The sequence below is a fragment of the Aspergillus niger genome (assembly GCF_000002855.4).
Source record: "Aspergillus niger supercontig An11".
NCBI classification, from domain to species: Eukaryota; Fungi; Ascomycota; class Eurotiomycetes; order Eurotiales; family Aspergillaceae; genus Aspergillus; species Aspergillus niger.
This window is the reverse complement of record NT_166526.1, coordinates 347547-363612: the sequence shown is the minus strand read 5'-3', so window position 1 is coordinate 363612 and position 16066 is coordinate 347547. Positions and strand designations below refer to the sequence as shown.

The window sequence follows — 16066 nt, the reverse complement described above, 5'->3', positions numbered from 1 at the left end:
TTCGAATAGTTGACACAGGAATTAATCTCCGAAATGAGGTGGCGCACGGAAGTAATCTGGGATACCCCCCATTACCCCATCCTTGCTCTGTCGGTATGTTGCGATTACCTCAGGACAAGAAGTGAACGCTTGCATATAGCAAGGACGTCAGTTCGGTAGGTTACTCAGGTTCATCGCCAGGCAACTCTGGTTCGTGACATCAAGCTGTCGTACCGAACCGACTTTGAGTGCGATCACACGACCCCACAGCCACGGCATAGATGCCAGCCTATCAAACGCCTGATACTCCTGATCGCCAGCGCTGAGAGGGAGGGAGCCGTGGTTACAACAGCAACGATTGCCGGGCTCCTATACTAGTTGGACCGTTGCAACGCTCGCAAACCCCACTCACGCAACCGAGCTTCGGCCGCCAGCGGATGGAGGTAGTCCTTTGCTGCATGACTGGTCGGTTCAGGACCTTCATATTTATCAGCTACCTCGACACGATACTCGCACTTCCCTACTCTGCTAGTGGATGGCGTTCATGTGGATTGGGAACTAATGGAACTGCATTAGCGATCTGGGTCCCGAGAACGTCCCCATAGAGTTGGTTCTTTAGTCGCGTCGGTTATCTCGAAGGGGTTTAGATTGTCGATGTGATTGGCAAGCAGAAGATATAGATGCGGTGTAGTTCCAGGGAGTCCACTTGTACTAAGCCCGAGTTGAAAGAACCGAATTTTAACTTGGGGGATGTTCAGAGGTCTAGCCAGTATATAGGTTAGCACAGGGGAGTCAAGTAGTAGGGGAGGGGAGAGTTGAGAACCTTGGCTTGGGTGAGCTCGTATTAGCCAGCCATGGTGAAAGGGGAAGAGGCTGGGAGCAAATGCTATCGAAAAGTAAAACCGACAAGGACTCTTCTGCTGCATGTATTTGAGGGGACCCAGTGCCCTCTCTAGTCGAATCTAGACTTGATTGACTTTACTATTGCCGCCGGTCTTTGACCAAACCAGGCCAAGTCCGACCGGGACTAGCGGCAGTGGGCCACCCGGGCACGTGAGCGCCTGCCTTGCACTGACAGCTGATCTCCTCTACGGCGCGGCAGTTGGTTAACTTCAATCCTCAGTTCAAATCGCTTCCCTTGCTGCTGGGTGAATGGTACTGGCTCACATTCTGGCTTTTTTCCCCTAGGGTTGCGGTGTCCTATGGTTCCCCCAGTCCCCCAGATTCTGACCTGCAGTGTATGAAGGGACTAAGTTGGGGAGCAACCAGGCACTTAGCCTTCCCACTGTGCTTTGAACGCATCCACACCTAAGCTTTGCAGAACCAGTAATCGGGGCACAACCCGCTCTTGGTCTGTGTTTCCTCATTGCATACGTGGGTGGTCACACTGTGGCTAAGAACCTTTGGAAGCAGGTTGTTGACGAAGACATCGACCCAGCGGACTAAGGTCCTGGGTCCTCTGTTCGTTCCGTCGATTGTGTCTCCTCGTGGCCTATCAAATCCTACGGATAAAATATCCGGCTTCAGGCCGCCATCGAATTCGTGCAGAGCATCGGCCGTTACTTTAGTCAACCAATGGTCCTCCGTTAATTTGGTCAAAGTTATGCTCGCACAATCCCAGTAATTTTCCATTCAAGAACCCCCTTGCGAGAGGATTCTTCGAGCGTTTATGAAGGGGCGTGAGGGAGGCCATCTCGTCCAGTCAACCGCCTACAGCAGAAACAAGGGAAAGAAAAGGTTCAACAAAACTAGATTCTACAGATACCCGAGGATTATTGGAAAGGGGAACGCCGGTAGAGCTGCTCAATACGGAAAGGAGGAACGAAGACTGATCCAACGAGTGGTGGTGGGAAACCATATTACTCAGGGAAAGGACGGATGGGCCCTTTAGGCATTTTAGCTGCACATCGCCGTGTTGGAAACTGAGACTGCCTAATCACCAAACTTGCTGTCTGACCGCTGCTGGGTCTGTCCCCAAAAAAACCCACCGAAGGCTGGGCTGTCCCTGATATCCATTGCCATTGCAAACTCTCTCCCATCTTGGTGGATAGTCCGGGTGTCGCCATCCAGCTGGATGTCCCATGCACTGGTCCCCTCGACCTGACTCGCACATCTCATCCCAGCTGGGTTTGTTCTTCGCTGGCACACTCTTCTTGCACCTGGCTTCTTGGCCATAAATGCCCGAGGTTTTGCTGTTCCTGGAACGACTGGAGGAGAGCCACAGCCTTGGGGACGGCCCGTGGGCCTGCGTAGGTCCCGATGTGTCACAATTCACAACTCACACCGATCCTATTTTCACCCCCCCTACTTGTATTGGACCGTAATTTTGAGTTTTTTTTTTTTGGAAAATCCCCCCCTTCGAGAGTGCAGATGCTGCTTTTCGAACCCACCCACTTTCTCTCGTCCTCGACCGCCCGCGGTACGCCGGTGCGACAACGCTGCAGGACCTGGCTAGTCCGTTCGAACATGGGGCTTTCTTTGGCCGTCCGGCATAGATGCGCCTCCTGGTGAGGCGAGTGCTCCTAGAACTTTCTACCCGCGATCTTATCTGACACTTCGCTGTCCCCCTCCCACGGGCCTCTTGTTTTCTCCCGTCGCTGCTTCTTTTCCCCCTCCGTCATCATATACAGACACACTCTCTCTTCAGTCATGGCCCAACAAGGGTCTGGGAAACCTTTTCGTCCCATTGCCCCTAGGAGGATACCAGAGCCTCCAACCCCGGCCGCTGCGCCCGAGGAGGGGAAAATAAAGCGAGCTTCCACGGCTTGCGGGGAATGTAAACGACGTCGAACGAAGGTGAAAACCCCCCCGGCTTGACTCTTCTAGTACACTTCAGCGGTTGCCTTTCCTTTATAATGCATCACAATGATTCATCCAGCCAACCCCCCCTCCCCTTTTTCCCCCTCCTCCCCCACCCGTTAAGTTCCTTTATCCTCCCCCTCTTTCTGTTCTGACCCGGGTGGCGGTATCACAGTGTAGTGCAGATACAACAGGGACGCCGTGCGCTGAATGTGCTCTCCACGACCGGGAGTGCGTGATCGATGAATTCGCCGACAAACGACGCAAGGTAGCGGCCAAGCGTGCCCAGGAGGATCTAAAATATTACCGTGGCTTTGTGGAACAACTTCTTGAGGCGCTGCGATCTAGTGATTGTGCCACCATCGATGGTATTCTCGACGTCATCCGGTCGGGCGCAACTCATGATGAAATCCGGGCGGTTCTTGCTCGCTCCGCGCCGAAGGCTGAGATTAATATCCCCGACGGAGTAGATTCCGTGGTGACAGACGGCAACAACAGCCCGCCGGCGAGCTCCAAGCCGGATGGCCTACCCGAATGACGAGAAATAAAACGAACCTACCACCAGCGACGATTTATACTTGATGACCGCTTACCTTTCCTATCTACGACTCTGACACGAGCACGCGACGACAGCACCGGTTTACTCTTTTTTTTTTGTGCTTTCTATTCTTCGACAAGACAATGAGAGGCTACGTTAATAGGCCTCGAGGAAGGAGACGAGGGGAGGGGAGAAAGGGGCCAGGTTATGTGAAGGGTAATATAATTCCCTTAGGTCACTGTTAAAAGAAACAAAGTGAGAACATACATTTGCCAGGCTTCCCATCACAGATTTCCTATCTTCTCCATATCCTCTCGTCCCTTCAGCTTCTCCTACGGTGGCTCTGGCATAGTTTGGTGGATGGCTGAGACTTGTGAGCGTCTATGGGGGCCCTCTTCGCTATTCTCGTTTCGATACCTTCCTATGCCATTGAAGACATCACGATCAACCCAAAGAGGTCTTAGGTGCTGTCTGTCTACTATGTTGAGGCTGGGTGAAGGTCTCTTAAGCGCTACATACTCTGAAAACAATAAAGTAGCCAGTTCAGGAGACTACACTGAGGAGAGGAGGTGGAACTCAGGGTGCGTATCTTTTTTGGCACCAGAAGCAATGAAGACGAAGCACTTGAGCGACAGAAGAGGCGTCATGGCTACAGGAGCCCATTCTTCACGAGAATCCGCATATGTCGATCAATGGGCTTGAAATAGCGCGCTGGTGAACGCTCAGGGTTGAAGTTGGGTCACTGACAGCAAATCGTGCATATGCAGGTCAGCCTATGATTGGGTCTGTCTGGAATGCACATTAATCTGCATATTTGATCACCTGCCGGCTCATGGGCCTATCTGGACGAGCGGAGGACCAACACGTCTATCTTGTCATTTTTCCGTTCCCCAAGGCACAAGTATGATTCATGCAGATTGCAAATTGGGCCACGGTCGACACCACGTCAGGCTTGCGTTTGAGGTATATTACTGGCTTTACAGGGCTCTTCTACAGAGACTAAGGGTTTATGGTGGTCCACAGTTGGAGAGATCCGTCAATGCCTGGCGTGGCTCGGGCTTTCCGGGGTGGGGTCATGGCTCCAACCATCTTTTGATGTTATATTGAGATTATGAGCCAACGGCGAGCTAGTGTGATCGCCTAGTACTATTCCTCTGCCTGGTTAGTAAACTGCGTTGGCGCGATGGAGGCATTGCTGCAGGGTACTGCAGCCCCAGCGTTCTCAGTCTGCAGTGCAGACCGTCACGAGATATGACAAGCCGGGATAGTCTTCAGCCCTATTCGAAACAAGTTACTGTTCAAGAAATGCATAAACAATGATCCCATGTCTGTCTTGTAGTGGGACCGTATACAACAATCCCGGTTATACATTTAAGTTCCGTTCCGACAAACCGGGACACCTGACTGGGCCGTCCGTATATATGCTCTGAAGTTCCTGGTCGGCATTAACCGGCAGATATAACCCTGTAAGGAAACGTCACAATCAAGCCCTGATAGTCGGAAGTCAAAGCTTATTGTTTGTACCCCACTACCCCAATATCCAACGGCACTACCTACTCACGTATCCCAAGACTTGTGATAGTAAAGTAGAAATCTTAAACATACGCCATGGTAAGAGACATACTCAATCTCGAGTCATATTATCGTATTTATTCTTCCCGTTTAGGCACATTGCAGGCTTTATTTGTCCAGTACTTCCATGTTTATGTAGCTCCCTTATGTACCTTTTCGCTTACGAGATATCACCACTCCATTGTCATCAGTATATGCCCCCCCAACAAAATTTTTCAAAGCCGGATAAGCTGCAAGTATCCTGGTATTTCGGTGGTCAATGTCAATGAAGCGCCGAGGACGAGTATAGATCTCAGAAAGCTGGTCACCATTCAGCTCATCCACAAGTGTATTTGCCTTGCAACATGACTGCCAGCTTTTATGGCTCGCATATTGGATGAATGTGTCATGACCATCAGATTCTCTTATTGAAATTCGGAATGCTAGTCGAGCTCCAGGATCTTCATCTCTGATATCTTGCGCCCAGGCATTGGGATTTCTCACCCCAGGCGGGGAAAGGTCGGCCTTGATCCAAAATCCATCTTTATAGTTTTTTTTCTAGTCAAATTGAAATAGATACTAATGTGCTAGATATCTATATTATAATTTCCTGAAGCTCGTTTATAATCTTGATACGAGCAGCTTAAGACTACACTTAATGTGATAGGATCTACTTGTCAGAGTAGAAAGCCTGTCGATTAGGTAAGGAATCGGCCACGAAACACTGTAGATTCGTCTTAGGGCGACAAAGGTAGCCTATATCCACATAGTAGACTGATCCTTGCGGGATCGGTAAGTGAAACAAGAGGTTACGACTTATTATAGACATCGAAACGGTTGTCGAACGTTATCGATGACCTCACGACTCGCAGGGTCCAACTTTGCTATGACCCCGAATGGTTCCTGCCTTCCGGACCAGCCCGATCCTGATCTGTTACAGGCATGCAAGCATAAATGATCAGAAGAGGTTTCTGGTAAGTTTTGAGGGGTCACATGTTTCGAAGGCACCGGGTAGCCTCATGAGACAGGAATCACAGGATTGAAAGAATACCGGAATCATATTGAAGCGATTCCTTGTTTGCATCTAATATTCTAGATTGGCTAGCTAAATTGATAGACTACAAATGATTGTGCTATAGTATGTTCAACAGTCCCTGTCTCTGAAACAGTATGGTATATAAGTAGTATTCGAACGAAACTTTACTGAGTAGGCCAAAGCTATATATACTATTACTAGTAGTAATCCACACTCGAGCAAACAGAACAACATTTACTTAAAACTATATTAGCATCACCTATAATGATCTGGAATATCATGAAGATATTCAAATATTCATATGTATCATCAGCTTGACTTATAGAATAAGTTATCAATCTAAGACATAATTATATTCTTATAAAAGTAGGTAAACCACAAGCAGACGGATGATAGATTCTCATGATATAGATATCTTATTCTGGATCATGGCCGGATGTCTACAATCTATCGCCATCAAGAATAACTACGCCCCTGTTGTAGGTTTATAAGGCGACAAATATCAAGTAAATTAGTCAGTGTGGCCGAGTGGTTAAGGCGTCAGACTCGAAATCTGATACGTTCGCGTGCACAGGTTCGAATCCTGTCGCTGACGACTTTTTTGACTATCTTTTTCTAAAAGATGACTTGTGAACTCACTTATAGTTCTTAACATGTAGAATACAGACAGCTGATCTATCAAAAATCGGCATAAAAATTTTTTTGGTGGAAGAAAGCATGCGCTTTTTTACGTATATATGTACTATAATCAGAAATAATCAGTATTAGCTACAAATACTGGAGAATACAAAGTGCACATTTCCAGTAACCCCGAACTAAAAGCAGGAGAAGTATATAGCCTGGTTTCATATGGAATCGTTACTATCGTTACTGGATTCCCAACAGTGAGACCTTTCTTTAAATCACGCTCGTTTACCTTCATTTCTAGTAGTAATACTTTGGGCGAAGTCGTGAACCGCAACAACAGCAGCATGGCTGAACGTTGAACCATGTAATGATGCAAGAGAGGATTCTGCATGTTTATCACGCCTAGTATAATTCCATCTAATTACTTGTCAATCAATCGAATAATCATCTTTCTCATATTGCATACAGCGGAAGCCCTACCGAACATCCTATATTGATAGCTTACGAATAGATGAAATAAACGGGTCAGAGGAGTGAGTCCTTGGATGAAAGGGAATTTTGCGGAATAAAATATATCTTTCTAAACATTTCAGACTTATTCGAAGAGAAACAAAAAGACATGTTATTGGAGAAACTGAATCTCAGTCGTCAGCGACAGGATTCGAACCTGTGCACGCGAACGTATCAGATTTCGAGTCTGACGCCTTAACCACTCGGCCACACTGACTGATTTGCTTAATATTTAGGCCGGGTTTAAGCCCTATACAGCAGGGGCTTGTTTAAGCCCGGCATATATAAATTTGTTCACAAGTCAATTTATGAACTCTGACCTTAACTGTGACGGTCCGGAAACCCTCACATTCACCTAAGCTTATAAGGAATGCGCGTTCTGAGTCTGTTGACTCGAATTCTAGTCTTTTACCGGATAATCTAGTGGTTTTAGATCTGGAAGATTTACTCCTGAAGCGCACCAGGATGGGATTCTGACATTAGTTAACCACTCGGCCACACTGACTAACTCATATCCTTTCGGGCTGTTGGTAAGTTCTATACAATACAGGATTGATTAAGCCCAATATATTAACAACTATAAAAGTTGGTTCACAGCTCATTCTCTGGGAATAACAGTAAAAAAGTCGTCAGCGACAGGATTCGAACCTGTGCACGCGAACGTATCAGATTTCGAGTCTGACGCCTTAACCACTCGGCCACACTGACTAATTTGTATCATTTCGGGCCTTTTTTAAGCCCTATCCAACAGCAATGTCAATGAGTTCGCGTTCAAGATGTTGGATAGTATCCACGTGATTGTACATGTTTTCTCCGTTTACATGGATTTCAGAAATACTGCTATGATCAGCACATGAATTAGTATGCTCTCCCATGTGGAATTCATAAAGTTGTGGGGTCAGATCAGTGAGCGGCCTCGGTGCACGCCCTGGATTACAATATCTCGGTTATACTAACGTCACATAAGTAATAGAAAAACCCTTCGGCTGGGGCACTCTGGGACCAACAATTTTAGATTTGTTCGGCTCATGTGTATCTGGCTTTGTTGGGAGACATATTGAAAGTCGGTACTATGTTGCTGATACATATATAACCTCACCTTGGTCACCTAGCACGATTTATCCTGGATCTGCCACTCATCATTGTCACATCTCTGAACAGTACTACTACCGGCATAATCTATTCATCCATCCATCCATCCATCCGTTCATTCAAAAGCTCTATATCTCCCACGGACCCGTCCTCAGGATACACAAAGTGAGACGTCAAAATGACCACTACCGACCTCCTGCAAGAACCATGGACTCCCGTCCACCCCATAACCATCGCCATCATGACACTAGCCCTCACCATCTACCTACCACTAGTTCAACATCTCCGCTACCAGCGCAAATCAGCAATAGAAGCCCCATTCATTACCAACAAAAGACCTCTATCAAGCATGACCATCGAAGAAGCACATACAATCATAACCCAATTACAAGAGCTGGAATTTCCATATGCATTCGCCAAGGCTCGTCGGATGGCTCTCTTGAAGGTACGCACGACTGCATAGAACAAATCTGCAACCAATAGCTAACTAGATACTAACCAGGCCGGAGGCATCCCCACCATGTCGAAGCTATTCGCCGTCACAGGCCAGAACAACAGACGAAACGCCGGTAAGCGAGCCGTTGACACGGAGATTCTCCTCCGGGAGTCGCAGTCGCAGCGGAGAGATTCAGATCGCTATGCGACTGCTGTGGCGAGGATGAATTATCTGTATGTGCAATATATCTTCATTAAGGTTAATGAGTTTCTGTTCTAGAATATACAAACTGATCACTACTTAGCCACGCCCGCTACCGTCGCGCCAACAAAATCACCGACGACGATCTCCTCCACACGCTAGGCGATGGACTTGCTGAGATTCTGAACGTGATTGAGCGGGAAGAATGGCGTGGTCTCACAGACGTGGAGATATGTGCCCTCGGTATATTTCACAAGAATCTGGGAGAGGATATGGGGATTCCGTATGATGTACTTCCATCTAAGGCGGAGGGGTGGGAAGACGGGGTGCAATTTGCAATGGAGTTGACTCGCTGGACGGAACAGTATGAGGAGAGAGTTGCGAGGTTCACGGCAACGAATGATCAGTATGTTCGTGTCTATGTGGATTCCGCACTTCCGGGGCTTCTTAGGCCGGTGGTGAGGCGGGTGTTGGGTGCTGGCTTGGATGAGGTTATGAGGTTAAGTCTGGGGTGGGTTTCTCATACTCTATAATGCTGTCATACTGATTTATACACTGTTCACCCTGGCTAACAGCTATTATTAGTCTCGAATCCCCGGGATACATCTTATCATTCGTGATCAACTTCGTGCAAGCCTCACGAAAACTATTCCTTCAATACCTGGCCCTTCCGCGCCCTTCTTTCCATGCCGTCAAACTAGTGCACGATCTGCCGAACCAGAAGACGAATTTATATAACTTTGAAAGAAAGGTCTTGCAGCCATGGTATATTCGTCCAACTGTGTGGTCGAAATATGGCCCTGGGGCATTGCTGATTAGATTGTTCGGAGGCAAGGTGCCTGGCTCACGTGGAGATCGGTATCAGCCACAAGGATACGATTTGATGACTATTGGGCCGGAGCCACAGAAGGGAAGAGGGTTGGAGGAGATGAGAGGTGATATTGAGTTGATTAAGGCGAGGGGGATGGCGACGTGTCCGTTTTCGAAGGCGAAATGGGATCATCATGATGCAAATTGACGGGACAGTATACATGTCGACTAGATGGAGACACTATAGGGGGATTGAGCATGCTTTGGAACGCATTAAGATTAGGAGGTAGGACTTTCATGTTTAGATGTGCTTTAGGACTTCTTACGTTGATGTTTTGGTGATTGATAGGTTCTGGTTGCGCCTGGCTTGTAGATGTTGACTCTTCGGCATATCTTGATGTCGATGTTTGATGTCTGTGCGAGTAGTAGCTTCTGTATGTTCTCCGAGTTTCATACCATCCTCTTCTCCGCTCTAGAGTGAAGCTATATGAATAAACCTTTCTTTAAATCTTGTTGTATAGACCTTTGATGGTATTATTGAGTTGCTGTCCCTGCAATGTTGGCTATTAGCCTGGCTTGAAAGTCCGAACATAGTACCCATTCCCCACCGAGATATTATAATCAACTCAAGCCAAGCTCCGAGGCAAGTGACTAGCTTAAAGCTACCTGTCTCCATATATATGATCCACTCTCCGCATCGAAGCCTGCAACGCACGTTTAACATCCACCTCCCTAAACCCCGGCGCACGACCAAGAATAACAAGCCCAGGAAGGAGTCCTACATCACTCATCAGCATACAACCTAAATCCCAACCTGAAACATCAAATAACTTACTTAGAAAGAACCCCTCGACATCCAAAACCCACGACCCCCCAGCATCCCCAGTCCTACTGCACCTCCGAAACATCCCCCCATTAATGACATCAACCCCTACCGATTCCAGAAATCCCTCCACATCACGACAATCAAACCACGTCCCTCCAAGGCCATATACCTCCAGCACATCACCCCTACTCTTACTAGTGTCCATCACCCCCAACACCCTCCCCGGCATTCTCCTATTCCGTGGTACATCCCCATCAACCCCCTGAAAATGCGTGCCCGCTCCTCCAACGCCGTAGAAGGGTAATCCTGGTACCTCTAACGGATCGGTACACCCGCCCATCAAGAGCTGCTTGAAGCGCGGCTGAGTCTTCTGCGGGTCTTGGATGCAAGGTACGAGACGGAATACGCGGTAGATGATGGATGGGTTGGAGCGCGGGTCTGTGAAGAGGCGGTAGGCGTACTCGAGGGTGTAGCGGTGGAGTTGGCGTGCGAAGCGGGACTCGCAGAAGGCGTAGGAGTGTTGTTTTGTTGGGAGGGGTGTGAGTGACTGATTGTGGAAGATGGAGTGGTTGTTATTGGGGGATGTGGATACTTGGTGATAATGTATGGATGGAGATGACTCTGATGCTGGAGATGAGGACGAGGATGAGGATAAGGGTATAAGATTGTCCGTATTCGCCTCATTGGGCGTGCTACTGTCACAATCGGCTATAAGAATGTCATGGAGTCGTTTTAAGCGAGTATGGATTGTAGGATGTGACAGATGTAGTTGGTGCTTCTCAGTGGCGACATCGGACAGTAGCCCTGCTACCTCTTCCCTGACAATGCGGAATCTTGCTTCGAGTTGTTCAGCCCTGTCGATCGCATTTCGAAACACGGCTTCCTTTTTGAGTCTGTATGTGCGTTGAGCACGACGGACTTGGGTGCGACGATTGGGGGAGAGGATGGCGGTGTTGTTGGTGGCGGGTGTGATGGTGTCTAGACGGGGCCGTCCTACTCGTTTGCTTGATCGGCGAGGTGTCATCTTCCACGAAGTTTTCCTTGGGTGAGCATATAGGAGGTTCGTCTTGTAAGATTGAGGTGGTTTATTCGCTAATATGTCTACTGTGTTGCATAAATTGATTGTGGCATTAGATTAATAAAATTCTGTGCTGAGCATGTAGTGAGTGAAGTTTGGTTCTGATATTGTAATCTCGGAAATGGAGCCTCGGCATAAATCCAATCACCCAACATTTATCTCATCTAAGTACTCCACAAACAGTTCCCAACATTATCCCAACTTGTAATGCACCAATATCCTACATATTATCTGGTTGAATCATCAGATCCGGATCTGATATCTCGGCATGCACAACCAAATCCCACCGCTACAATGTCTACATTCTTATTGCTCTCTTATCCCTCGTTGGAACCTCAGCAATGTAGTTTGCAGGTCTGAGCAGGCTCAGTCAGCTACCTGACATCATTCAAACCGTGCCAGATCCGCGTGAAAGAGCTTCAATGATGCAGAAACCAAGGAGTCCAAGTCAGTGGCACCAGACTTCACCCTGGCGTCCTCGATGCTTTGCCGACTGGCAACCAATTTCTGCGCAACTTGGCCCCATTCCACCGTTTGCTTCGGTATATGGACCTCCGGAAACGACGGGCCTATTTCCACAGGTGTCAATCTACCGTGCTTCTTGCGCACCTGTCCATCGACAATGACGGTTTCAACGTCACGTATTGAAGAGTGGAAGACGATAGCTGCGACTGGGTCCTGCTCACTCGCGCATATCATCCCCGGGCTGGTTCCATCGAAAATGACTAGATCGGCTAGCTTTCCCACTTTGATAGAGCCCAACTTGTCCTCCATATGTAAAGTACGGGCGCCCTGAATGGTTGCCAGGCGGAAGACATCCTGTACTGAAAGATCCAACGAGCGGGGTGTCTTTCCACTGGCAATGACCTCTTCGTTCCGACGAGCCCGTTCGGCTTGCAACCCTAGACGCATAGCTGTCACGATGTCGCTAGAGGTGCTGCTATGACAGTCGATCCCCAGGGAACTTATCTTACTACATCCATCCTGAAAGCAGACTGGGTATCCATGTGCCATCTGCAGTTCCGAGCCTGGGGTAGATGAGATCCATGACTTTGCCTTGGACAGCTTCTCGACGTCGCTTGATGTGAGATGTGTTGCGTGGGAAAGGATGATATCCGGTCCGAGCAGACCATAGCTATCAAGGAGATCAACAAGTGAATCGTCACCTGTTTTGGTTAGTCCTGTACATATTCAGTGTGTGGTAACATACTGAAGTGACCCCGGACGTAGTGCGTAGTTATAACCTTCGTGCCCGCCTTGCGGGCTCTGTCGTAAAGCGATACCACAACATCTTTGGGAAGCATGAGCCCATCGAAGCCCAACCCTATTTCGACTCTGCCGTCTCCGTATGGAGCTGCTGTAGCGAGATCACTCAGCTGCTTTAGCACCCAGTCATCTAGGAAATTTCCGCCAGGTACTATCTCCGGCTTCCATGACTTGACGGTGTGAGTGGGAGTGTAGCAGAAAATTGATCTAATTCCGGATGAGATCGTGGCTTGGAGGCCATGCAAGGCTACACTCGGTGAGCATCAAGCTAGAATAATTTGAGTCCATCAACTTACAATGAGCGGCTGTAACATTCATATGAGCATGATCTACCACAGTTGTGGTGCCGGCATCCAAGGCCTCCAGACAGCCTGCTAGCTGACCCCAGAAGATATCCTCGGGCGAATAGTTGATTTGTTGAAGGTTTCCTACATACTTAAGCAACTAATAGTGCTAGGTTAAGAAGAAAACAACTGACCAGTTGGCATATACTCTATCAAAGTATGGTCGGCATGACGCCCCTTCAGCTGCGTCTGCCACAGATGATGGTGCGTATCAATAAACCCAGGCGACACAATCTTGCCTGTACAGTCAATCACCTGAGTTTCAGCCGATGGAGGCGCAATATGCGACGAGATCTGCGCTATCTTGTTCCCCTCAATCAATAGAGAGTGCTTGCGGAGTGGTACGACATCATCCCCGGACGGGACGAGAATGGTCGCATTCTGGAGCAAGATCGTAGAAGGCATTTTGTAACAGCTGATTGAAGGTTCTATCCCACTTAATCTGCGTGGGGCGGGGGTTTTATACATAGGTGCCTATGGTCCCGATGTGGGGAAGCTAGGGAGCTCAATTTCCGTGTTCGGATAGGTGGTGTGACTAAAATCCCACGTCACTCCTTCGATGTATTCTGCAGTTCCAGAACAGCCTAATTTGTAAATCTGAAGCTTCGGACACCGAAAACGCGAAATCCGACCGTTGAGTCTTAAATCCGACAATAGGACCATACCAGATTTGGCACTGAACCCTGCGTTCACCAATTGTAAGATCATGATCATACGCAAAGACCAACAAGAATATGCTTGAGTGGTCTAGCTATGCTATCATTTGGCCTTATGTTAATAGACCGTTACAATTGGACGTAGGAATTTGCAGACTTGGCTAACCTTCGAAATCTAATGTGTAAATAAGGGGATCGTAAATAGCCTGCCAAGTTGGGCAAATTGATGGATCTGAATGGTGCTGTTCGTTATAGACCGCACATTCTCAGATTCTGGATAGCTTTTGCATGAGACTCACAATGCTTCCATGCAGTATCTAGTCACTGACTGATTTCCGTGACCACTCAGCAAGGGTACATGCCCGTTATATCAGTTGTATATGTGCCAATCATCCCTTGCGCAATGACTCCTAGCTGAGCACCGTCATCTGGCCTCACTTATAACCGCAAATACACTTCAAAAATGGATTGGATCTCTCAAAATCGATTATGTTGCGGGCTTGGGTTTCCAGTCCTGATATCAGGTCTCTGGGTAGAAGAAGCAGATCATGTTCGCAGGTTTAATCGAATGTATTTCCGCCCATTGGAGTAGAATATGTAGACGTCGTAAGGTAAGCGAGGGATACAAGCACGGGCTAGATGAAGATGATATTATTAAGACCATACTAAGCAAAATATTGATCACCAATGTCCTTGGGAACTATCTGGGGATGGGTCCGATTAATCAGCCTACCATTATCCCAGGGAGCTCATGCAATAGAACCTAAAGGCCTCTGTCGTTCTCATACTTCACATTGTCTGCGGGGTGATATAGAGTATTGAGAAAAGCACATGTCAACTGACAAAAAGCCCAGAAGAACAAGAGAAAGCAAGTTGTCAGTTGTTGATTGTATGAAGACTACAGTAAAGTCAAGAGTGAAACTTTAGACAACTTGTTGAAACACATGACAGTGAGCGGTTACCCCGCCTTCCATATTGGGTGTACTCTAACCTGTCAGTAAACATGCATTACAAACTAGATACTGTAAAGAGCTAATTCAGTTGCACCAGTTAAGGGCTTCAAGCCTGGTAATATGTTGTGGAAACATGTACACACAAACTATCATTTGTATCTATTCCTCCTATATCTTCTACCTCGGCACATGAAAATCCAGCCTTATAATGACCCCCATTATAGCACCAACACCATCAGAACAACCATCACAAGATCAGACCACCACCATCTATTCCCACCACTCATACAAAACGCTCAATTCTAAACTCACCAACAAGTCTATACATCTGAGCCTACCGTACAACAAAATCTCCCACTAATCATATATACACCCAGAATCTAACTCTATCTATCAGTCTAGTCTACCATCACCCCACCCTAACAACAACACCAACACCACAACCCCACCTTCACTATACACGCCCCTCACTGACTAACTAATCTCCTACTGATTCCCCGCCTCCCTCTCCGCCACCATCTCCTCAATATGCGGATTTAACCAATACTCGCCTAATACCTCCGTACTCAAATTCTTCGCACCGTCAATCTGTCCCTTACATTTCTCCCCACTGCCACACGTACACTCAAACGGCTGATCCATCTCCCACTCCGTCGACGGGTAAAAGAACGTCAACGGCTCCCCCGCCTTTAAGTCGCGATTATCCACGACCCGCACCTCCATCTTGTGCATGTCGAAGTTGACCGTCGGATCGCACGAGTGGTTGCAGTACACGAGGTCTGAGTTCAGCTCGATGTGGCTGTCTCGTCCAATTTGCACGGATGTGTAGGCTTTCTTGGACGGGGTGGTTCCGGTGATTTTGCATAGGACGGAGCCGGCGGGTGCGGAGACGAGACTGTATGCGCCGCTGGCGAAAGGGATCGGGCTGCGGTTGACTTGGATTAGGGTGGGGTGGGAGGGGGTGGGTTCTTGTGTTGTTGCTGTGGTGGTGGTGGTTGTGGTTGTCATTGTGGTTGACATGTTGGAGGAGAGGTAGATGGAGGAATAGAAGAGACTGTAGTAGTAATGTAGGTTGTATTGTAGGTAGATAGGCAGGTAGGTAGGAAAGAAGTGAGAGCGTCCCTGGGACTAAGGACGGGCAAATCCTCCCCTACTTAAGTATCGGCGTAAAGGATCTCAAGCATATTGCACCGGCCGAGGATGTCTGCGGACGAGTGGATCTGGCAGCAGATGGTGACGCAGGACTATTGGCAGAGTCATGGAGCTTACAGTGGGAGGGCGGGAATGATCACGGAACAGGCACCTTGTTTATGGTTATCTGGTGGATCAGCCGAGGTTCATCACGTAATAGTACTTGGTGGCCT

At 48.0% G+C, this 16066-nt stretch overlaps 8 protein-coding genes and 3 non-coding genes across 11 annotated transcripts; 4 read left to right on the top strand and 7 right to left on the bottom strand.

The window, feature by feature from the left end:
- Positions 1–21: 21 nt before the first annotated feature.
- On the bottom strand, positions 22–2600 carry An11g01500 (hypothetical protein; the record flags this gene model as incomplete). The annotated part of the gene is made up of 11 exons (XM_059750068.1): positions 22–108; positions 214–301; positions 397–499; positions 575–929; positions 1025–1210; positions 1354–1541; positions 1620–1689; positions 1745–1907; positions 1964–2224; positions 2366–2426; positions 2516–2600. The coding sequence occupies 11 exons, from the start codon at positions 2598–2600 to the stop codon at positions 22–24; spliced, it is 1647 nt and encodes a 548-aa protein (XP_059604270.1).
- A 28-nt stretch (positions 2601–2628) lies between these two features.
- On the top strand, positions 2629–3316 carry An11g01490 (uncharacterized protein; the record flags this gene model as incomplete). Its single annotated transcript, XM_059750067.1, has 2 exons — positions 2629–2755; positions 2964–3316. 2 exons carry the CDS (start codon positions 2629–2631, stop codon positions 3314–3316), a joined length of 480 nt encoding a protein of 159 aa, XP_059604269.1.
- A 383-nt stretch (positions 3317–3699) lies between these two features.
- On the top strand, positions 3700–4584 carry An11g01480 (uncharacterized protein; the record flags this gene model as incomplete). The annotated part of the gene is made up of 5 exons (XM_059750066.1): positions 3700–3773; positions 3826–3897; positions 4043–4099; positions 4300–4383; positions 4518–4584. The coding sequence occupies 5 exons, from the start codon at positions 3700–3702 to the stop codon at positions 4582–4584; spliced, it is 354 nt and encodes a 117-aa protein (XP_059604268.1).
- Positions 4585–5032: 448 nt separating this feature from the next.
- An11g01470 (hypothetical protein) lies at positions 5033–5927 on the bottom strand (the record flags this gene model as incomplete). The annotated part of the gene is made up of 3 exons (XM_059750065.1): positions 5033–5409; positions 5542–5623; positions 5919–5927. The coding sequence occupies 3 exons, from the start codon at positions 5925–5927 to the stop codon at positions 5033–5035; spliced, it is 468 nt and encodes a 155-aa protein (XP_059604267.1).
- Positions 5928–6417: 490 nt separating this feature from the next.
- On the top strand, positions 6418–6498 carry tRNA-Ser (CGA). Its single transcript has one exon. It is a non-coding gene; the product is annotated as a tRNA-Ser (tRNA).
- Positions 6499–7176: 678 nt separating this feature from the next.
- tRNA-Ser (CGA) lies at positions 7177–7257 on the bottom strand. Its single transcript has one exon. It is a non-coding gene; the product is annotated as a tRNA-Ser (tRNA).
- A 410-nt stretch (positions 7258–7667) lies between these two features.
- tRNA-Ser (CGA) lies at positions 7668–7748 on the bottom strand. The gene has a single exon. It is a non-coding gene; the product is annotated as a tRNA-Ser (tRNA).
- A 562-nt stretch (positions 7749–8310) lies between these two features.
- An11g01430 (uncharacterized protein) lies at positions 8311–9787 on the top strand (the record flags this gene model as incomplete). The annotated part of the gene is made up of 4 exons (XM_059750064.1): positions 8311–8577; positions 8635–8801; positions 8873–9003; positions 9471–9787. 4 exons carry the CDS (start codon positions 8311–8313, stop codon positions 9785–9787), a joined length of 882 nt encoding a protein of 293 aa, XP_059604266.1.
- A 454-nt stretch (positions 9788–10241) lies between these two features.
- An11g01420 (uncharacterized protein) lies at positions 10242–11429 on the bottom strand (the record flags this gene model as incomplete). Its single annotated transcript, XM_059750063.1, has 1 exon — positions 10242–11429. The coding sequence occupies one exon, from the start codon at positions 11427–11429 to the stop codon at positions 10242–10244; it is 1188 nt and encodes a 395-aa protein (XP_059604265.1).
- A 438-nt stretch (positions 11430–11867) lies between these two features.
- On the bottom strand, positions 11868–13498 carry An11g01410 (uncharacterized protein; the record flags this gene model as incomplete). Its single annotated transcript, XM_001394111.3, has 4 exons — positions 11868–12649; positions 12694–12996; positions 13046–13177; positions 13228–13498. 4 exons carry the CDS (start codon positions 13496–13498, stop codon positions 11868–11870), a joined length of 1488 nt encoding a protein of 495 aa, XP_001394148.1.
- Positions 13499–14512: 1014 nt separating this feature from the next.
- Positions 14513–15722, bottom strand: An11g01400 (uncharacterized protein; the record flags this gene model as incomplete). Its single annotated transcript, XM_001394110.3, has 3 exons — positions 14513–14547; positions 14741–14764; positions 15326–15722. The coding sequence occupies 3 exons, from the start codon at positions 15720–15722 to the stop codon at positions 14513–14515; spliced, it is 456 nt and encodes a 151-aa protein (XP_001394147.3).
- Between the last annotated feature and the right edge of the window lie 344 nt (positions 15723–16066).